The sequence below is a fragment of the Salminus brasiliensis genome, chromosome 4 (genome assembly GCF_030463535.1).
Source record: "Salminus brasiliensis chromosome 4, fSalBra1.hap2, whole genome shotgun sequence".
NCBI lineage: Eukaryota > Metazoa > Chordata > Actinopteri > Characiformes > Bryconidae > Salminus > Salminus brasiliensis.
In genome coordinates, this window is record NC_132881.1 from 2,772,677 (window position 1) to 2,795,628 (window position 22,952).

A 22,952-nucleotide genomic window follows, 5' to 3' on the forward strand; every position below is an offset into this window, starting at 1 on the left:
GAGCTCGGTTCCTCCAGGGTTCTCCTGGACGCCCCCCAGTCCAGCCAGCACAGCGTGGAGGATGTGTTCAATCAACTCCATCAGCATCAGCATCAGCATCAGCATCAGCAGCAGCATCAGCATCAGCATCAGCAGCTCACCTGATTCACCATCATTAAGCCCTGATTTGGGGGAGGACTCTCTTACTGCCAAATTTGAGCTCAAATTGTCCAGTAATTGTCCAGGAGCCTAAGAGGTTTAACTTTTGCAGAGTACTGTATGCACAGCACATCTGATCTTGCAGAAATATGATGCAGAAAAATGTGAAACAAGGTTTGCTGGAAGCATTTTTATTATTTTTTTTGCAACTTCAAAAATAGACAAACGCACAGAGTTTCTGCATCTGAGGAAATTATGCAAACATCACAATCTAGAAAAACACAAAACGCTCATCAGATTAACAGTTTAAAGCATTTGGACTAAAGGCCTTGTTTCCACCACCAGTAAACCAAGGCGGTGCTGTTCTGCACGATGGCCAGCAGGAGGCGCCTTCGCCTATATCTGCAATTCAGGACATGCATAAAGGTACCAAACCTTGGTACTGAAAATATCACCGGAGTAAAAGCAGGAATACTCCACAGTGGCAACTCTACTCGAGTGGGCCGGTGCTGCTGCAGACACTCTGCAGGGCCTGGTTCCCTGAAAGCATCTTAGGATGAAGGTGGTTCCGAAATGAAGGGGCGAGCGAGTGAGTGAGCATCACACTGAGCACACACTCCCTCTCTCTCTGCCAGTTAGGACCACCTTATCACCAAGCCCTCAGGCAGCTGGGCCGTTTAGTAAAACACAATCCAACGACTCTCAGTACTCTTACTTTCCTTACTTAAAGGTCCCATGATCCCAGAAACACACTGAGTTTGTGATGTCACAAAAACCAGCATATTTATTTACTGGCCTGTTCAGCCTGTTCAGCCCCTCAGATTCACTCGGACCCCCAAAAAAGGGATTCAGTCTGGGCTGTTTTTTTTGTTTTTGTTTGTTTTTGAATGAGCCAGAGCAATAATACATGGCAGCCAATCAGAACAGACCTCATTTACATACATCAGTGTTAAAGGGGTAGCCGTTTAATGAATTCTGAAGGGGGGTACTTTAAAATTGAGGGATTTTTGCAGATGTCTACTGTTTTTTATTTTTTTTTAAAGGTCTCCGTACTGTGTCCACTCCAGAAAACGCCCCCCTACTGTCTCCAACACCGGAGCAATTAGTAGAAGATCTAGCTGTTAGAAGATCTGGTACTGAAAGAAGCAGATTCTCACACATCAACAGCGCTACAACAGCAGAACCTTGTTCCCCTCTCACACACAACCCTGTTCTAGACACATTTGGTACAGCAGCCCAGCCCAGCCCAGCCCAGCCCAGCCCAGCCCACGAGGGGGCTTTAGCAGACGGGTGCGGGGTCCGTCAGCAAGTGCTGGACTGGATCTTACGAACTTTTCTGCATAGAGAAAAAACACACAGGGCTCTGAGCTACTGTTCTCGCCTACGGTTCAGACAGCACACACACACACACAGACACACACAAGGCAAACATCAAATACAAATGTGATCAAATCAATGGTTCTCTTCCTCTCCAGAATCAGCCAGAACATTAAAACCCCTGACAGCGTGGGCTCTACGTATCAGGCAGCAAGTCGGTTCTTAAAGGTGATGGACGTTTTGAAGCCGGACAAATAGCCGAGCGTAAGAATCTGAGACACTTCGCCAGGAACCAAACTGTGCTGTTCTAGACAGCTGGGTCAGAACATCTGAACTTGTGGGAAGTTCACGGTCTGCAGTGGGCAGAACCTACCAAAAAAGTGCAACATGAGAGGCTCAGAGAGGCTCACAGATGCTCATGAAGGCCCCACTTGACAACGTGCAGGACTGCTGCAGGGATCTGCTTAAGGGAATGTCTTTGGACACTGTGGAGTCCCTGCCTCGACGGGTCGGGTCAGGTCTCATTTGGTGGCATAAGGGGAACCTAGATATTATTAATTATCTATCTGGTGAATTTTCAGAGAAAGAGAAGCCGTGTGTGTATAATAGAGTATTAGCAGATATTCTTTTGCATCTGTGTGAATGTATGACTAGTGCAAAGCAGAGTTACGTTATTGCTTATTTCTCATCACTGACGAGTAAGAGCGCAGAACAGAGCGAATAAGAGAGCACGCATGAAGTCACTCTGCTGTGGAAGAGCAGATCTAGAGCCGGACTCTGATAATCTCCATCACAACCAGAGACTGCAGGAAAGGCACGGAGGAATTCTACACTGAGCAGTATTTCACACCAGAGAGTCTCCAGAACACTAGATCAAGCAGAGCGGTTCTGACCACGGCCTTAAATCAGCCACAAAGGAACAGAAAGGAGTCTCTAAGGGCGTATACTCCTAAAAGAAAGGCCTCTTGGCTTGGATGAACGGTTCTAAGACAGACTGATACACAACCGAGGTTCAGGGCGTTCCGTATTTGGGTTCTAGGTGGATCTGCTCTCTCTCCTGAGTTCAATAATTCTGCATAGTCAAAAGGTGAGTGGTCAGACTGGTACACTGTGGTGTAATGAGAGAACGTCTGAATAAACGTGGAATGATCAAAAAGTTGTTTTAGTCGAGTTCCGACAATAAAATACAAACAAACCAAATATATAAAGCTACTTCTTATGGGCTTAGAGAGTAAATAATCAATTTAACTGCCTACGAATCACACGCAGGCATATAATCACTGTACGTCTCCAATAGTGTGCAAAGAAAATTAGCAACGAGGCTGTAGATTAGCCAAACTTATCCAAAAAAAGACCACAGAGAAAGTCAGGCCTCCTGAATTTATGCCTGACCCAGTTACCGCCTGGCCCATTGTAGAGAAGACAATAGCGGCCGTGCTTTATCTCACCTAACCATATCCTCCTTATCTCTGAATCTGACGGCGAAGCTTTGTGCTGCCAATAACTGGGACGTACAGCTTGCAACGCTTCACGCCTGCTGAAAGCCCACCTTACAGCCAGGGAAGAGTTGCTCTATTTCAGTGCTGACGGATCTGTTTTCATCATCCCCCCAACAAAACATCCTGTTTACAGAAGGTGAAGGCTCAGGAAAGCTCAGGAGCCTTCCTTTATAGCTTTCACACACTGGGCCAGAGGACTGAGGAAGACTAAAGAAAGGATAGGCCTCCCTCTGCTCAAGCCTGATCAGCTACATCAATAACAAGGGCACAGAACGGCACCTGTCAGAGCAGTGCATTCGGGAAACAGTGCATTAAAAAAAACAACAACAACAACAACAAAACAGTACCTCAATCATGTTTAGACCTCAGCCTAAAACAAAAAGACTACAATTAAGACTACTATCCTAACACTGAATTAACAGCTATGTAAACCGATTTAACGAGCTTAGAACAGACGTGAGCTCTTTGCTGAAAAGCCCTAAAGCACTATACCGTCCTATAAAAGCTTAGATTACAACGTCAAAGCATATCAAAATCATAACAGACATCCTGTCGAAACCATAGTGGTTAGAAATGATTGTCTAAAGGAGACATCGACGAGCTATAGTTGGCATCAACAAAGCCTCTCTCACCCTACGGATCCTACTGAAGATGGTAAGCAGCCCCTAACATTCTTCCGTCCTGGTCAGTAGTCTATCTGTTCACTCAACACTACCACCTCACGCAAATAGTGCTGCAGTGATGCAGTAATATGGTGTTCAAACAGCAGCTCACCTTGGTCATTTCAAGGGGATATAAAAGATTCAGACTGATCCTGGTGCAACAGGTGTTTTTAAGAGATTCGGCATTAATGAAATGAAATGCTGGTGCTTAAATAAAACAACCAGCTGACCAACGTAAATGAAGACAGATAGAGATAAAAAAAAAAGCCTAATTGGCTAGTCTGCTCAGTCTGCTAGAACCATCTTCGGCATTGGTTTCCAGACTTTAGACAGCTTTAAAGCACTTGTTTTAGGTCACAGACAAGCATGAGCCCGACTGTGAAATAAGTAATAGATGACCATCAACGCCAGAAATAACCCAACAAATAATCCAGGTCGTCTTCTTTCCATAGCTGAAGGCTGCTGAGGTTTTACTGTTAATTTGGTCGGATTTAGCATCAGTCAGTCAATCAAGTCAGTCAATTAATCAATCATAGCCCTTCCATTAACTGCACAAATAGTTCAGTCAAAGAAATCAATACACATCTACAGTAAATCAGTCAAGGTTCAAACATCCGCTGTTTACAGAAACACACACAGTCCTCGTTAACGTCACAATCCCAAGTAATGGGATAACTTTTTTGGGAAAGTCTTGAAGCATCCAAGGTGCTACTCAAACCTAAAAAGTTCTATAAGGTGCGGCCACAGAGTACGACCGCAGACCTGTAGAAAATATGTGCCAGTTCACAACGCGAATTCGAAAAAGCAAGATGGTGCCTTCAGAGTCCAGCCGTTCAGTACAAACAAACCCTTCCATTACCTACTAACTGTGCTGAGAAATTAGAAAAGCAAAAGCTACAGAACTTGAAAACAATCAGAACAATCACAGGGCAGAATGAAATAAAAGAACAATAACAGAGAGCCATAAATGTAAAATATAGACTTTTAAAGGTCTTATTATGAATAACGTGCTAATCTGCTAAATGCTGAGCGAATGTTATACAGTAGGTAACGTTAGGGGGGAATCATTTCTTTTTGCAGTGCTGAAAGGCTGGCATCGGCTCCACCCATCCATCCATCCATCTGCAGCCTTGAGCGATACCTCTGCCTGGAGCCAGATCAGGACAAGCCGATGAAAACAAAGAGGGAAGGCACGAGGAAGAACGCGCTGAATCCCACTGTCCAGTAAACGATGTACCGGTATGGTAGCTCCACCTGCATATTCTGTCTGGCTTTACGGACATCTCCGCCTGGAATCCCGACAAACCAGCACACGAGTGGGATCGTTAGAGCCTTCATCACGGCTCTTGTTACAAAAAGCACCAGCACTCCCAGGACGAATCGGAGCAGGCACAGTCCCACCAGGCCGAAGCTGAGGGTCGGTGGCGGCAACGGAAGCATGGAGGCTGGAGGATCTGCAATCACGGCCAGTTGGTAGTTGGCATGAGTCGCCACCGCTATTCCAGCCCCGGTGCCCAGGATCTGAGCGGTGTCGCCCCGAGAGGTGCTCCACGTGTCCAGAGTGAAGGAGAAGAGTCCCATGGCTGCGTGGAGGGAGACGATGAGGATGGGAGAGTAGCGGAAGGAGAGGTTGAACGTGTCGATGACTTCGAGGGCAGGGCTGAAGACGAGCAGGATCAGAAGGCTGTAGAGGCAACCAACGATGACGTCCTGTAGAAATAAAACAAAGCGGTAATATTAGGAGAGCGAATAGTGGGCTTTAAGATCAGAACACACTCATGCAATGATCTCCAGGAAACCTGAAGGCTGGGCTGGTGTGTTTTTGCTGGGGAGTCACTAGAACAGCTCAACTCCAGCCTAAAAACTGCTCTGGCGTTAAAAGAAACCTCGCCTACGATGTTCTACCTTCTTTAATGCTGGCCTTGTAAGTCCTAAAGACCGCTCTAACACTAATAACTACTACAGAACATGTAACCATATTCTAATGCTGTCCCCCTATTCACCCTGACCCAATCACACTGTGCAACAACAATGTTCTCCACCAATGTTTGCTAATTTTTATTATTACAGTCCATACTATTATAAGCTGCCAAAATCGGTGTGCCATGGCCCTGGTGCAGTAAACAGCGGTCAGTATTTCTGCTTGATTGATACTGAATTTGAGCTCCACTGCATAAAAAAAAAAACACCACCACCCTAAACACACGCTCACAAAACTAAGAAATGAGTACCAGATATTGATTTGTTGACCTGATTCTCCCAGAGCGATGGACAAGCACATACAACTGCCTCAACGTTCACCTTTGCTCTCATTCTCATGTAGGAGCTGGACTTTGATATGAAAGACATTTTCCAGCAACTGATTTCTGGGAACCACAACTTTTACACTCCCCCCTAGACCCTTTGCACTGTCCTAGGATGTTCCTTGACTTACGCAGCGCTTCACTGTCCACTCAGAAAATACCCAACGTCCAAAAGATCCCTCTAAGCTTAGATCATACCAAATACAGACGTCAGTGTGGAGACCAAAATACTCAACACCACATTACTAGCTTGGGGAGGATGATGGTGAATGCAGAATTTCAGCAATACCAGCTTAATACATTACTTAATTACATTCCTTTACACTAACGTTTCATTCGTGAACAGTTTATTTCCCCTTTTCCGTACTGTGCTAGACGTTTGACCGAACACGCAATCACAGGATAAGGTAATATGATGCCAACATTGCATCAACACAACAAGTCAGCTGGTGAAATGTCCTCCCTCCTAGATCTTCCTCCATCAGCTGTGAGTGGTATTATTATTATTATTCAACAGTGAAAGCGTTTGGGAGAGCAGCTCAGCTCAGTTACAGCAGAGCTCCAGACCTGCTGCTGTTAGAGCTGCAAAGGGGGACCGGCTCCATATTAATGACTATGGGTTTAAAATGGCAGGTCATAAAAGCTCAGGTTGGTGTACTGTGCAGATGTCCAAATACTTTTGTCCAAATAGTTTATGTGAAATGTTCAAATATTTAAATGCCGCAGGTTTGACTGGCATGGTTCAGTTTACCACAGGATGTCCATAAGAGATTCACACCCCAAAAAAATATCAAATAAAGGCCCTGTAAAGTCACTGTAATCTTTACAAAGTATGCATTTACTGATACGGTGGGTTCAGACAGGACTTAAACCCTTAAATTCTCTGTTAATAATTACATAACAGTCCTACCCATGCAAAACTAATCTTGTACAAGTAGACATCTTACTTTAAGACCCACAGCAATCCTCTGTAAGCACTTTTTTTTTTTTTGCTGAACTGCTGGATTACCTCAACGCCTCCTCACATGGTTCAAAGTCTCCACCACTGCTGAGAAAAATCAGCTGCCTCGGCATCCCGCATTACTCCACTGTTATCAGCACCCTGATAAACGCAAGTCTACACAGTTCTGCAAAGTGGGTCGAGAACCGCGTGCACTGCAAACACAGTGTTCTCAATGACCTGCCTCATCATCAGAGATGTGCAGTAAGGCAGTAGAACTTCTTCACTACTGTACTTAAGTACTAAAATACTGTATCTGTATCTACTGGAGGAGTATCCCAGTAGATCTCCTCCTTCCACTTTTACTTCACTGCATATGCTTGGATGAGTTTAATCCTTTTACTCTGTTACGTTGTTGATGTGCTGCATCGTTACTCAATACAATTCTAAAAACGCCAGAGCGCTAGATGGCGCCGTCACCGGGTTCGATGAAGCCGCCTCAACATTGAGCAGAACAGGCGATCGAGCCGTGAGCTCCGCTGCTGCAGTGAGGCTGCAGAGCTAGAGCTCTGTTAGTTTCTCTCCAGATGGAAGAAGAAGAACCACCAGAAGAACCACCTCCATCATCTTCACCTCCTGCAAATACTCGTATGTGTCCGAATGGCTCTTGAATGAGCTCTTTCAGGTGTAGTTGAGTTTACAGAGAGTGAAGCTCAGGGTTTGAGCTGCTCTCCTCACTGGTTTTACAGATGAAGCTCTTGTATGTGGTCAGATCTGAGTTTAGAGAGTGATCTGAAGACTCATGAAGTTCTTCTACAGTCCTGTCCTTCTACTACAGCCAGAGGAACTGAGACTGTCCTTAAGTCTGAGCATCTGAACTAATATAAACACTGATGCCCAAACCTTTGACTGCTTCTGTAAGAACTACAGAATACAGTACTGTACTTTTACTTTCAGTACTTAAGTAGTACTTTTTAGAATAAACTACTTGCAGTACTTAAGTACAGATAATACTGAATACTTTAGTACTTCTACTTAAGTCTAGAGCTTAAAGACACTTCTACTACTAAAGTCACTTTTCTGAGAGAGCTCCTGTACTTTTACTCAAGTCTGGGTCTCTAGTACTGTATACACGTCTGCTCCTTATTACCCGTGATTAGATTGAGAACGGCAGTTTTAGGCTTGAGTTGATTGAAGAAGTTTTACTGATTGAAATAATATTTATATAAATGTTCAGATTTGAACCTTTATGCTCTGTGTGCTACTTGCTAACAGAGCTTGGATACATCATTTGTCGTCATCTTACTTGTATGCAAAAAAAACAACATCTGCAGTCGACAGATAATTGGTGTGTAAAATAATCTACAATCTACCGTTTGATAGTCTTATTAAAATGTGGTCTGTTGCTACACACCTCGTAAGACAGTGTGATTAGAAGTAGAGCCCTCTCTGTCATTTGATTCTCTGCTGGAATATCACTCCAGCATGGTGTTTTTCCTTCCCCCAAAAAGGGAGTGTCTCACTGCATTGTGTGGATGTCACATGTCCGGGGAAAGAACAGGCTAGCCAGCCAGCCAGCTGTTCAAACATGTAAGCAAATTCAAAGCTCTGCTTAGTGTCTGTTCAAACAGGAGTTCAGCTAAGAACTTGGTTGCACTCCCTTTTAATGACGGCGTGGAAAATGTTCACGGAACGACACCCCGGTTCAAAATAATTAAAAAAGCACAAAGTACATCACAGGTAATAATGACCTACAGAGAGCAGGGTTAATAATTCATAAATGAGGCTAGAATTACTTATCAAAACACGCTAAACCACCTTTGAACATTTTAGACACTCTCACTGACCACTGACCATGTTTATTTGAGTTTATCCTAATGTTATATAGAGTTAATTACAGGTAGACACTCTCACTGACCACTGACTATGTTTATTAGGGTTTATTCTAATGTTATATAGAGTTAATTACAGGTAGACACTCTCACTGACCACTGCCTTTATGTTTATTTGGGTTTATTCTAATGTTATATAGAGTTAATTACAGGTAGACGCTCTCACTGACCACTGACTTTTTCCTAAATCCAACCGCTGGGTTGTTTTTTCCTACATTAATGTTGGTTTGGGTTTATTTCCTGAGATGGTTAGTTTTGGTGTAGCCCAGCTACTGGATTACTGACTACATTATGATGTTATGAGTTTTACAGATATACACTATTACTAACCACTGACTTTATGTATTTGGGTTTCTTTAGATTTCTCTAGATTTATTTATTATTTTTACTTTCAGAAATACAAATATTGCAGAGGGAAATAGGTCTGAATAGTCTTATAGATCTTTTTTGTTCCTCAGACGTTTGGACAGCACTGTACATTTCCAAAAACATTACAGGACATCTGATATAAAAAATAAAGTCTAACGAAAAATTGCTGGTTGAAACATTATGCATCAAAAATAAATACTACAACTAATAATAATTATTTCAGAAATGGTCTTACACTGTCTATTTTCTGAACACGATATCAGAGACATTGTCATTGTCAAAACCAAACAACTTCTTTTTTTATGCCACAGCGTAAAAAAGAAATGATATTTTAAGAAAAGATTACTAGGTTTTGAAACAGTACCGGGATAACACTGTTGTACACGAACATGGATTCAGGAAAATGAAATTCAGTGAAATTACATGGTTAAGCAGCCTGAAACAAAAATAAGCCAAGTGTGGGGAAACTGCTTTTCTCCTTCCCTTTGTGCTTTTCTGTGAATGACTCGTCTACAATCATACATACGTCTGTGTAAATCCAACCAAAACAAAAACTGCCTTGTTTCAAAAGACCAAACTACTAAACATCCCTAAATGCCCTAAATCAAGCTGCGCGATGCACAGGTGACAGCTCGCCAAAAGATAGCTAAAATAGGACCCACAATGTTAAACGAAAATGTAATTCATTTGTAGAGAAAACAATACATTAAAAAAAAGGATCTGAGAGCGTTGTCCAAAATAACCATTTGTTTGGGTAACGATTATGGTCCAGCCTGACCATCAATGCTTGGTCAGTGTGTGGTTTGTTGACCCAGCGCTGGATGGTGGAAATGACCTAAACTGGGTTACTTTGAACACAAAGTAGGACATTTAGGACATTATAATAACGGAAGATCTCATCCTCTGCTATTACAGTAAATCTGTAAAATTACCTCACTGCCACAAAAACATACGCAGTCACTCTGGAAAATCTGCACATCTGGTGAAACAAATATGAGGAAAACTTGTTTCGAAATCTTGAATGACTGATCTAAAGCTGCAGAGAGCAGGAACTAATGGGCGGTAACCAGAAACCGAGGAGCTCGTGTGAACGGACTTCGACAGACACTCAATCAATTTTAACCCTGACACACAATATGGCCGTAACCATGGAAACGGTCTCCACTCAGCACCCCAACACGGCAACCAGACACATGAGGTCAGCCTAGGGATGACATTACCACTTCGAGCGAATCAGAGAAAGACGAGCGACACACTTCTCCCGCACACACACGCGCCGACCAAATCCATTAGATCACCAGGTTCAGTGGAAATGACCTCCTGAAGGGAAAACCTCCACACACAGACAGCCCCATCTGTGCTACGCCTCAAAGGGGAGGACAGGACAGGTCAATAGGAAACTGAGGTCGGATCATAGTACACTTACATCTTTTTTGTAGCCTTAATAAAAAGTATAATTGCTTCCATACACGCAGATGAACCCACAGCTTCTAAATATCGGCGCATTTTATCAATATTTATTCATATACACCGATCAGGTCCAGCTGAGATTCTCACTGCATACTAAAATGTGTGTCCTGATGAGTATAAATTTGTATCCCGATACAAATACCACTATGCGAGTCTCAGACATTATTGACACATTTAATTAACTGCAATCAGACGCATAACATCAACATATATCTACAAAAAAAAAATACTTGACTTTAAAATATATATATATAAATATAAATATAAAAGGCCTTTGGTGGTTGTATGGTTTCTCTGTGAAGGCATCCTTTCATCAACACCACATGAGTGGCCTGTGGGTGAGTGTTTAGGGGTGCAATCGACCACCCCACATGCTCGTTTCCCTTCCCATAGTGATACAGGCAGTTACAGTGGGGCAGAGGCGCTGCAAGCAGTGTCGCTGCCTCAGGACATGAGCCACAGCACCCTGACCTCGCCTTTGAAACCGTAATAGAGGCCTACAGGGATGACGCGTGTTCCCAACATTCAGACCACACACAGACACTTCACAACTGACTGCAATTATCCACTCCAGAAAAGAAACGCTAGAGCAGGTTTTCCCATGATGCAGTTCTCTCTGCAGTACATACAAACGCACAAGATCTGAAGAAATGAGAAATTACAGACAGTCTTAATATTAAATCTATTGAAGCCCTTCAAGCTTCAAGTACGGCTCGGCTCGACCCGCCATCCCTCAAAATCCACGGAAGACAGGCGTCGAGGCTCTTTTCTGTCCTGCACCAAAGTGGTGGAACGAGCTTCTCCTGGGTGTCCGGATGGCAGAGTCGCTCGCAGTCTTCAAACGCAGACTGAAGACCCACCTCTTCAGAGAGTACTTGTGCGAATAGCAGAGCGGTCACCTTACAGACTTCTGTGTCTAGTAGTGTCTTAACTTGGAGGTATCTTTGAATTTTAGTCTATTTAAACTAGCTGAGGTTTTTAACCTGTAAGTAAATAGCAAAGCACTTTTGTAAGTCGCTCTGGAGAAGAGCGTCTGCTAAATGCCTTAAATGTAAATGTAAAGTTAATATTTTAATATCAAACCACTAATAGCACTTTACACTTACTATTACAGCATAATAAACAAGAAGCTGAACCGGTCACCAATATTTGCTGTAATTCCAATCTTATGGCCCTATTTTAGCGATCTTTTGGAAATCCGCATAGCTTGATTTAGGGCGTGTTAGTTTGTCTTTGTCATGGTAACGACGGGAAAAGTTTGCTTTCCACTGCTCAATGATGTGATGTAGCATTATTTTTCAAATCGCCCGGCCCTAGTTAAAATGTCGAGAGTGTGTGTGTATGTAATTCAGGGCTTACCAAGACAGAATGCATGCCCATGTAGATGCGACTCGCACACACCAGTATGCACCAGCTGAAAGCCAGAGCGACTCCAAGCAGGAACGGATACTGCGGAGAAAGAAACAAAAGATAGATCAACTGAGACCTTGTTTAGAGCTCATTATGCTGAATGGGTTCTACTTTGGTGAACTGATGTAACTTTAGCAGGTGGGTACAACCTTACTGTACGTTAACATACACTAGACCCAAGTGGGCTGCTACCATATTGAGCACAACAGACGTAACCCCACCGCAGAATACAGAATACAGAATGGAAATCTAATGTCAATGCTAATTATTAGTCTGTTATTAATTATGTAATTACATTTCAGTAAAATACAACCCATAACAATTCAAGACTTCTAAAGGCTGTTGTACATGCGCTCACTCTCTGATCTGAAGAGCAATCAGAATAGAAAACACAGGCAAATAGGAGTGTGCATACATGTTCACACATATACACACGTTCCCAGCTAATTGTTGTTTCTCACGCTTGTTACTTCTCAAATGACACCACATCCCTCTAGGCTAGTTCATTCAAGGAAACTCTACATACACAAGACATGAAAAAAGAACCAGGGTTCATGAACATGTGGAGCCCACTGGCAGGGAGCCTTAATTGTGTTGACAAAACAGCCAGTTCCAGTTTTAGGTGGTGTGTGTTGGGTCTTGTGAATGATGACTAACCAAATGGTGATGCTTCAAAGGTGCTGATCGCCTACTGTGACACTGTGAATGTGGAATATCTGAAACGTAATATTAAGAATGAATATGTTTCTCAGTAAGCAAGTCGCTTCAATGAATATTTCAGAATATTTATCTGAACTAACTAATCAAACTAATCCGCTGGCACATCGTTCACTGATGAGAAAACATCTGTCATGTTCCTCTAGGGATGTCACGATCCGATCAAGTGACTCTGGATCAGGGACAGATCCAGGCATTTGTTAGTGGATCGGGTATCTGCTTTTAAGGTACCCATCTGGGAGCTGAATGGTCAGGTAGGTCAGTCAGACTCGACTGTAAGATATTAAACACTATAGAGTTTAAAATGGTCATTTAAAGTTGGTCCATACAAAGCAAATCAGATTAGAATTTAGCCTCATTTTAGAAACTGGTACTAATATAGTGACTTAACTTCTGTTTACTGTTGTAGATTAGCGCATCTTTCCTATGTTTGAGGGCTGTATTATTTAAAGAAACACAAAGACTGGATCGGTATCGGCCGACAGTCAGCATTAAGGGACTCAAATCGGCTTAAGGTAAAGACCTTGATTGGGACATCCATATATTCCTCATTTGCATCCAAGGTTTTAACTATAAGCTGTAATTTTATCTTAAGAGGCTCCTCCTACTTACCCAGCACTACTGATACTCATTTATCTGAGCTATTTTTCAGACATCGCCCCAAAAAACAAAACAAAACAACAAACAACTGCTGACACTACTGCGGCCCAGACCTCGATGTTCTCACAGCTAGTTACTGTCATGTTTATACCAAACGCCTGATCACCACAACGACCACAAGCAGCTTTTACTTCCTTTAAATGTGCACCGATTGTTTTGCCCATCCAGCAACAAAGCTGAGCGCCAGTAGCTAGTCTGAATGACTTTCGGCTTTAAACGAGGATGGACTGCATGCCAAGTACACACATACGTCTGAAAACAGTGTGTTTGTGTTTTTAGCAGATGCCGGTATCAACATCGAGTTACGATGGCAGAATAGTGCTGTGTGGAGTCGTGCAAACTGTTTGTATTGGGAATTCATGCTAGCATGTTCATATTTCAATGTGTCCATATAGTAAATATCAGTAAATACAGTAAATCCTAGAAACTATACATAAATCAACATCATTTTCTTTACACACTGCAGTATTATTGCACATAATTAACATTCTATTCATTCCCCATTGTTTTACTACTGACATGCAGCAGAAGAGGCGGCCATCGCTGGGGTGAAGGTCACATGACTGCAATAATAATATTGTTACAATATGACTGCACTGAAGAAACACAGAGAACAAAATAACAGACCTGACAAAGCCAGAATGGCTGGATCCTGACCTGGGTGACCGGAAAGACTAATGTTTTCACTAAAAAACATACAAAAAAAAAAAGAAGAGGAAGAGGAAATAGGAAACGTGCACTTATGTGTCGAAATAGTTCGAATTTATCATCAAATTGAACAGGAAGGGAAGAATAACTGAACATGTTTACAAGTATCAAATCCTAACATTCAAAACACCAGGCCTGACTACTTTGTGGATACTTCAGTGAGCCAAACACCACAGTAGACCTACAGCACACAGAAACAACTGCTTGACTGCATTTATTGATTGCCCTGTGTTATAGCTGTAGTCACGCATCAGCAAATGAAATTAAACACTGTTGGATTTTACGGTTAAGTCCAAAATCCAAGGAATATGCGAATATGCTTCAACAATAGAAGCACTGAAACTCCATCGGTATGATGCTTCTCCATAAACAGACTGTACTCGTAACCCAATACATCCCAGCTACTGAACCGATAATGGCCTACTCCAAAAGCACACAGCGTACTGTAACTCTACCTTCTTCTTTACCAGAGAGTACAAAATGCAATTTTACAGCACGTAGTTGCACAAAGCTGCTTTGCAACCATGGATGACGTAGCCGAGCAGGTTCCCACTTTGCATAAAAAATAGCTCCGCAAAAAATACTGTTAACTGCACCACCCAAATACGAAGCTACTGGTTTCACTCAGTAGATTCACATAATCACTTGGTTGTGTTCGAGTCTGAATCAGTACGGATCTTGTTTTATGTAATTCTCCTTGCATATTAAAAATGGGACAGTTGTAGGGCAGCCATTGCCTAATGGATAGCGAAGCAGCATTGAGTCCAGAAGGTCACCAGTTCAATCGGGACTGATAGTAATTGGGGGTTGGGGGTGGGGTGGAGCAACAGCGATGTCTTCTTCTTCAGTGACATTCAAAGCTGAAATGTACTTGTGTGCAATGTACCTGAACTTTTGGGTGCGAGGGGTTTACGTTACTCCCATCCCGTCTTTACTGCTGAATTACGTCTGGTTAGAAAGCAAACTATCGCTGAAATGCTCTGTTCTACCGAGGTGGAGGAGGCTAATGCACAGACATGAACAGTCAGGTAGGTCAGTCAGACTGGTTGAAGGTCACCAGTTCGATCGGGACTGACAGTGAGTGGGGGTTGAGGGGAGGGACGCAACAGCAATTTCTTATTTCCTTCGTCTTCTTCAACAACATTCATAGCCAAGACGTTCATAGGCACCCGACCCCAACTGCTCTTTGGACGCGAGGTGGCTGTCCACCACTTTGGATGTGTGCTCACACGAACGAATGGGTTCATTTCTGTTGTACTGCTCTGCAACGGCCATCATAAAGAACGATCCTAATCTTGCTAGGTTTTCTCTAGTGCCATTAAGTACTTCTGTTCCAGTACAACTGGTTATTGCCATTTACAGTAGGGGGGGGGAAAGGGGTCAAGTTACACAGTCCAAATTTTCAATCTATAGTGGCTGAGGTCAGCTTTCTTGTACAGTAGGTAGGCTGTCCTGTGTGTATCTCCTGCATCTGCTGCATATCTAATAAAATAAAGTGGTAAAATAAGCTCCTGGAAGAAAGCTGAGTGCGCTGCTCTTCACTGCATGATTCAGCAAGACTTCACTGCTTCACATGAACGGACTTTGAGGAAAATCTGTTCTTGGCGGCACCTCAAGCCATGGGCAGGAGCCCTGAACACCAAAGCTTTTCCTTCTGGAGGGAAAGGGGAAAAAAACAACAACATGTGGTTCCAAAGCGCCTAACTATCCTGACCACTCCTTATGCCCTTAGACCACATGACAGAGGCACGGGGCCACATGCTAAACTCTCCTGCAGAAAACAAGTACGTCTCGAGAGGCAAACCTCCCCTTTATTCCTGCACAGGCTCTTACGCTCACCACGGCTAACCTCATATGGTAAAACATCTGCCGCAGATTACAGGGGAGTGTGTATGTGCAGGCTTCATCTTGAGAAATCGCAGCGGTGGTGTGTGTCTGTTTGACTGTTATGTGAATGTGCAGTCAGAAAAAAAAAAATTTCAGTTGCCAATTATCAATGCAAGTGAACAGCCACCTATGTGCATTGTGTAAAATGGTCGATGGTCCTTTGGTTAGCAGCAAGGAAAAAGCCTGGTTGTGGTTTCTGCAAAGCAGAGGAGCAAGCAACAGCAAAGCTTCAACCCAACTAGATATTCAGTCGTTGAGAACCAGGGCTTTTGCAGAACCAGGGATGTTGCACACTTCGGAGCCAAGAAACAGCAGCGTCCCGTCTCGAAGACATTTCACCAACACTGCAATTAACGAGACCAGAAACTCTAAATTATTGTTTAGCTGTTAAATGACTCTTATGGTCAACATAACTGCACATTGTCTCAAAACCAATCCTAACCAGAGCACTGAAGACAGAGCTGCTGTAGAGTGTAGCAGATGAACGGCAGATCACTAAGGAAGAATTAGCATTAGTTACTGAGAACGTGCCAACAATGCTTTCGCCCACAGGCTAAACCTGGCCTCTCAGCCAGGACTTGCAGTACTGCGTTTTTCTCTACACCGCAGCCTCACTGGAAAACCTTCCAGAGGGCTTGCCACCTCACTTCTCTTTGTTTTATTCATAAAACATATGAAAAAACGATTCACTGTGGATCATTACAAACAGTTTACTTTAAAAGTATAGTAAAAACAGATGCACTGCAGCCCACAGAATCGTAATCGAATAGTGAGGTGCTTAGAGATTCCCCACCCTGCTTAAAACTAAGCTATGATATGCTGGTTCTGCTGGTTCTTCACCTACCACAAGCCAACCAGTAAACGCAGAGCTTAGTGCTTCCGTCTCAGGCAAAACAACAGGGATTTTAATGGACTTGTTAAACAACATATGAGCATTTTTTATTGTCCCAACCAAAGTCTTAAACCTACTATTTATACTTTAAAGAACAACCTATGATACTCAATAAACACTTTTTTTCTTTGGCAGTTTTAAAGATTATTGCCACTGAAAGACCTCTATAAAGTTGTGACAACTGTGGCACGTTTTACAGCGCGGAGGAAAAAAAAAAAAAAGACTGAATGGGTGAATTTTCAGGCCACAACAACGACACTGAATCCTGTTTATGGCTCAGTTAGGACTTTGAAAGAGTGAGCATGCATCTGCAGGATCATTTAACTGCATGCACAGACCGAGGCTGAAAGATTAGAAACTTAATTAGCCACTGAGATTGTTTAGTGTTGCAGGGAGGAGTGTGTGTGTGTGTGTGTGTGTGTGTGTGTGTGTGTTTGTGTGTGTGTGTTTGTGTGTCTGTGGTGTGTTGGAGTATTGTTCCTCATTCTGAATTCCTACTCTGCTGGAGCAAGACAGCACAGGCAAGCACCAGAAGGCCACAAAACACAAGTTCAATAAGCAGAACTCCACCCTTCCTTGCTTTTTGCACGAGCTTACACACAGAATTAGGCAGAGGACTTTTGGATGGGGGGGAAAGTAGTGCTGGCTGAATACTGAACACACTGTGCTCAGTATTAATTACTGGTAATTAAACCTATATAAATGTAGCCATACATGTACTGTCCCTCTTTTGCTAAGCTCACTACACTGCATGCAGTGAGCCTTCCCATCACAGTGCTATCCATGCTGAGAGAGTAAGGGTTAGCCTTGTCGTCCTCCAAGTCACATAAAGCCAACCAACTGCTTCATGAATCCTATCAAACTGCTACAGCTGAACACGCTAGGCATCTGTTAGGGGTTACATCAACTAACACCCACCCATGCAGGCCACAATCATGCTGAGGGAAGAGGGAGGGAGGGAGGGACTTCCTACCCACCCAGAAAAACATGAGGTCGGTTATGCCCTTTTGGACTCCTGACCACGGATAGCTGCGTGATGGCATTTTAAAAATCTCATATTTATAAAAATAAGCTCTGTGAAGTAGTAGTGAAGTACTGCAATATTATATTAACAGCATTTCGCCCAGCTCAACTGCATAATACAGATGGCACTAACAGAACTGCCAGATATCAATAATAATAATAATAAAAAAAACACACATCTGAGCTGATTCAGTCATTAATGTAGCCTGAAATGTCCCAGAATGGTTTAAACACAACATTAAGATAAAAGTAAAGTAGATTATGAGATGAGCATGTAGGCTAATTTATTACTCACATTTGCATCGTAAATAGAAACTGTGTGGCTTCTAGTTACTACAAGTTTTGTCTTGTAGAATGGTTGAAGCTCAGCGATGTTAGTTATGATACTTCAGATGTCTTTGTCAGTTCTTGGGAAAAATTAAATAAAATAAATAAATAAATAAATAAAAGTTGTACCCTTCCAGAAAAGCACTGTGAAGCATTTTGTCTACAGTGGGTCTGAGTAAGGATGTAGCTGCTGAACAATGTGTGCTGTGTTCAGGCTGTAACAGGGCTGCTCAACAGTGTCCACGATATACTAATTGCTGCAACTATTAAATTCAGGTGGCTGAATGCTATCAATTTCTCACAGTCACAGCAATGCTCTAGCATCTACCGTAAAGTCTGTTATTGCAGAGAAAAGGTCAAACACCCGTTGATTTTAAAGAGGATCAGACATTTGGACAAACAACATAAACACTAGTGAATTTTGGATCACGTATGCTTTTGCGGTTACCTCAACTATTATTATTATTAATAATAATTCATCTGAAGTAAGAACCAGTCCCACTACTTCCAGGTGTGTGTGGTAGGCAAACATGGCCTTGCCTGATTTACTACACAATTAAAATTGTGTCAGTATATTATCTTACAAAAGATAACACGTCACACAACCTTCAGCGGTCGCCTGCTGACTGTACACGCTACAGCTGACCTTCATTTTTACGTGCAGCTTAGCTCTATATCAGAGTAAACAAAGAAGAAGGAGGTAGGAAAGAAGCACTTTATCTGTGCTTTCACTGACGAAACTGATTCACAGCTCATTATTGTCAGGTACGTATGCTGTGGCCTATATTACTATCTTCGCTAATTCCATTAAAGGCAAAAAAAAAAGCACGCTGAGCTCTATCAAAGATTTCTTCCTACATTTGATATGGTTTAAATTAGAGCTGGGCAATATGACGACATTTTTTGTGATAAATTTTGCTATGGTGATAACAATATGCTTTTCTAAGCATATGGAGGAGACTGTTGGTGCTTAATAAACACTGATCAGCTGCAGGTTTCATTACAGACAGTGTAATTAGACTGGTTTAATTAGATGAAGAGCTGCAGATGTTGAATAAAAATCACTGGAGATTATCTAAACAGTGTTTTTTAAGAATCTGTCGCCACTGATGTATTTAGTATTTTAGTGATTACATGTGATAAATATTGCGCATCGTGATAAGTCTTTAAATATTCTGGTACAGAATTTTTACCATATCGCCCAGCCCTAGCTTAAAAACACTGACAGTCAAAAGGAACCACTTATATGTTTACTGAAATGTGCACTGTGGGCCCCAAGACAATACATTATTGTGTATATATCTGCCAATAAAATGAAGTACTGGGACTAAGCATTACAGAGATATGTAAGATTTACACCGCCTGCCAAATATAGTATAGGTTCTCCTCGTGTCAAAATACACAAGGCGTTTGGTCATATTCTCACATTTTCTGGAAATCATCTAAATAAACCCCTTCCCACGTTCCTCACTGTTGTACACACACACCTTTCCAGATTTTAATCAGGTGATTGCACTGGCCATGACATCACCTGAACTTCCTCGCCAACCAACCCAACTCAAGCAGCCCCTAATAGGTCAAATGTCAGGTCCTTCGTAAGATTGAGATGTGTGCAGTGGGTCAGGGAGAAACTACAAAACTGTGCACTACAGGAGATCATCAGGAGCAGGACTGGCAAGCGCAGACCACACCTGGTCCTGGAGGTCCGGCTTAGTAGTTTAGTCGTCAACAACCAGGTTCAACTTTGGTGCGATGGTTTAGGGAATTTACCAACATTTGGCTGGTATTTGACCAGATGCCTGCCAAAAGCCAATTTTAGTTTAATACTAAATCTGCCTGCCTGCCAAATGTGACTGTATGGATTTGATGTGTACAACTCAAAATCAAGGGCGTGAAACTGCGGTCCTGGAGGGCCACAGCATGGCAGGGTTTAACATACATGGCAGTGCAAATTCACTGATGGGGTTAACTGCTCTCTAAGGGCACTTGTGTTGTGCTGGACTTCAGCACTGAAGACTGCGAATGCCAACTTATCTGCACTGTTCAGTGCACCTTATAAACATGTCGTTCTTGTATCGTAACTGCGGCTCAGACAAGTATGAGTTCCTCTTTTGAGGCTCAGTTCCTCCAAATGATTCTTCATTGCGGTCTTAAGGAGTTTGTGTTGTTAAGGGGAATAAATTGCTGTAAAAGCTGCACCAGGGCAGGGTCCGAATAAAGCATCAGACATTTCAGTCTGAGGGTCAAGGGTTCAAGTCCCTGTGCAGGCGACCAAGGGAAATGGCAGTGGTTCAGTGCTCAGAGACCTGGGTCATTGGATCACAGGGTTGCGAGGTTGATACCCAAGCTGCCACTGTTTGGCCCTTCAGGTCCAGGGGGCACCACAGCATGGCTGACCCCACGCTCCGGCTCTGGTATCGATATGTTTAGAGATAATTTAGCTGTACTGTACAAGTGTAGAAGAAGGTACTTAACTAACGCAGCCAGCCTTTTGTAGGAGGTAAGAACTAGACCCTATATAGATGTGACCAGAAATTAGACACCAAAAACTAGGGATGCACCGATACCAGATTTTTTCAAGTACCTGCCGATACAGAGTACCGACACTGATTCCAACTCAGATTTAACTACTGGATAGACGGCTCTAGATCCTGAAACTCGTAGTGTTCCACTTTTTATAGGTCCTGAATAATAAGAACAGCTTTTACTGGTTGAAAATTCACATTTCAGAGCAGTGAAAAATGCCAGTTTAGAAACAAAACAGTGCTTCTGCAGCAATTTCACATTCAGGTCCACGTCTCTGTGCGAAAAGCTGCTGAACCTCTCTCTGAAACTTCTGGTTTCTAAAACCAAACAAATCCAAACAAAAAAGAAACACCACATGGAAAGAAAAGGGGCTAAAAGTTCAATTAAATGTCTGTTTAAGGGTAATAACTATTGATGACTGTGTTTTACTGGTAGTTTAAACGTTTGATTTGCAAACAAAAGCTTCTTGGTATCGATGCTCTCTGGCCTGATACCGATACTGAGTCGGTATCGGTGCAACACTACCTACCAAAAACATAAACATCACTGAATCAGACACATCTGATCCGTTTATTGGGTTAAAATATGGATGAGGAAGGGTTGTTAGAGCAGAAAACACTAAAGTGAAATATTAAGGGGCTATAAAGTGCAAAAAAACACTAAAAAACAAACAGTAATCCTGAACTGAATCAAACTCCTGATTCATTTAACCGATTCATTACCAAATCCTTCATTGCAAGAAAGTGAACTGGACCCTGGATTTTTTATGTTATAAGTTAAAACATATGAAATAGAGATGAAAGCAGTGCAGATGTGCAGTGTGCAGGGTTCTCCAGGAGCAGAACCAGAACCAGGGAACAGCCCCAGCCCCGCTACCCTCTCACCTCCCAGCGGTCTTGTGTGAGCAGAAGCATCGCCAGCGGCACGGCGGTCCCAGACATGGCGTGGGTGGAGGGCATGCTGTACTCGGAGTTGTAGAAAACCTCCACCTTGACCACGGGCGGCGAGGCTGGCCGGGGCCAGCGGAACACGTCCTTGGTGCACTGGCCGACGTACATGACCCAGACCCAGATCACGATGAGGCGGCGCGCCACTACCGCGTCCACGTTCCACACGAGGAAGGGGAAGAAGCTGATGTAGAAGAGCTCGTTGCCCAGCTCTGTGCCGCAGGTGAACAGGTAGTAGAGGAGCCGGTTGTCGATGTGGAACTCGTGGCCAGTGTCGCCAGTCAGAGAGTTCCTGCGGAGGGGCTTGACAGTCACCGGCTCTCCGGCGGCAGCCAGCGCCGTCCCGTTCGCCACGCCGTTGTTGTTACAGCGGTCTCTCTTCTTCTCCTTGCCGCCCGGGTCCGCTGCTCTCTGCCGGACATGCCCGGCTCGCTCCCCGGCTCGCTCCCCGGCTCGCTCCCCGGCGCTCCCGCCGTTTACCTCGGCTTCGCTCTTGGCGAACGTCCCCCTCACACCGCAGAACTGCTGGAAACGGGCTACAAGGTGCGGGTCCTGCAGATAACACAGCAGCCGAGACACCCTTGCTTTTAAACCGGCGCTCATGTTTTGCTTTTCCGGACAATTTTCCCTCAGAAATCCAGAATCTGACCCAGCTAGTGTCCCCAGTCTCCCGCTCGGTCGTTAGTTAGCTCGCTAGCTAGCTTGTTTAGCTAGCCGGCGCTGCTAGTTCGCTACAGGCAGGGGAAACAGGTACAGCGCGCCTTATTCCATGGCGGGAAAGTCGCCCAAGCTGTCGTTTATAGTCTGTTTTTAGTGGAAAATGTAAAAAAAATCCGCCACTCTAACTCTAAAAATGGGGTTAAGAGCCGAGGTGACCGTCCGCTGCGCCGCTGCGCCGCTGCCCCACACCGCAACCGCTCAGCTCAACTGACAGGAACGGCCGAGCGCGCACGCGCACGCGCAAGACTGAGAGCGGGCACGTGCGCGCGCTCACGACACGCGAAAGTGAAAGCGCGCTCACAAGCGTTCTAAGACTATTGCGGAACCCTTTTATAGGTTTATCTGCAAAGCTGGAAAACACTACACGATGATATGGTGGTCGGTTTATTAAGGGGTGGCCACAAGATAATATGTGGAGGCCATGAGATAATATGTGGAGGCCACAATATATATTGGGGCTATAAAAAAAATATCATCTTGTGGCCACAAAATAAAACATTGAGAACACAGTGTAATGTATATGGACAAAAGTATTGGGACACATG

The 22,952-nt window shown here is 43.5% G+C and overlaps 1 protein-coding gene across 1 annotated transcript; it reads right to left on the bottom strand.

The window, feature by feature from the left end:
* Positions 1–313: 313 nt before the first annotated feature.
* On the bottom strand, positions 314–22,609 carry sgpp1b (sphingosine-1-phosphate phosphatase 1b). The gene is made up of 3 exons (XM_072677334.1): positions 21,625–22,609; positions 11,950–12,039; positions 314–5,326 (listed from the first exon to the last, which is right to left on the bottom strand). Exons 1-3 carry the CDS (start codon positions 22,288–22,290, stop codon positions 4,775–4,777), a joined length of 1,308 nt encoding a protein of 435 aa, XP_072533435.1. The 5' UTR covers positions 22,291–22,609; the 3' UTR covers positions 314–4,774.
* Between the last annotated feature and the right edge of the window lie 343 nt (positions 22,610–22,952).

Bases quoted from the DNA above. Each gene is read 5' to 3' on its own strand.
- sgpp1b (XM_072677334.1), bottom strand. From the start codon at position 22,290: ATGAGCGCCGGTTTAAAAGCAAGGGTGTCTCGGCTGCTGTGTTATCTG. The intron at 12,040-21,624 runs GTGAGAGGGTAG...CTTTCTCCGCAG, and splicing joins TCACACAAGACCGCTGGGAG to TATCCGTTCCTGCTTGGAGT. The intron at 5,327-11,949 runs GTAAGCCCTGAA...TTATTTCTACAG, and splicing joins TGGGCATGCATTCTGTCTTG to GACGTCATCGTTGGTTGCCT.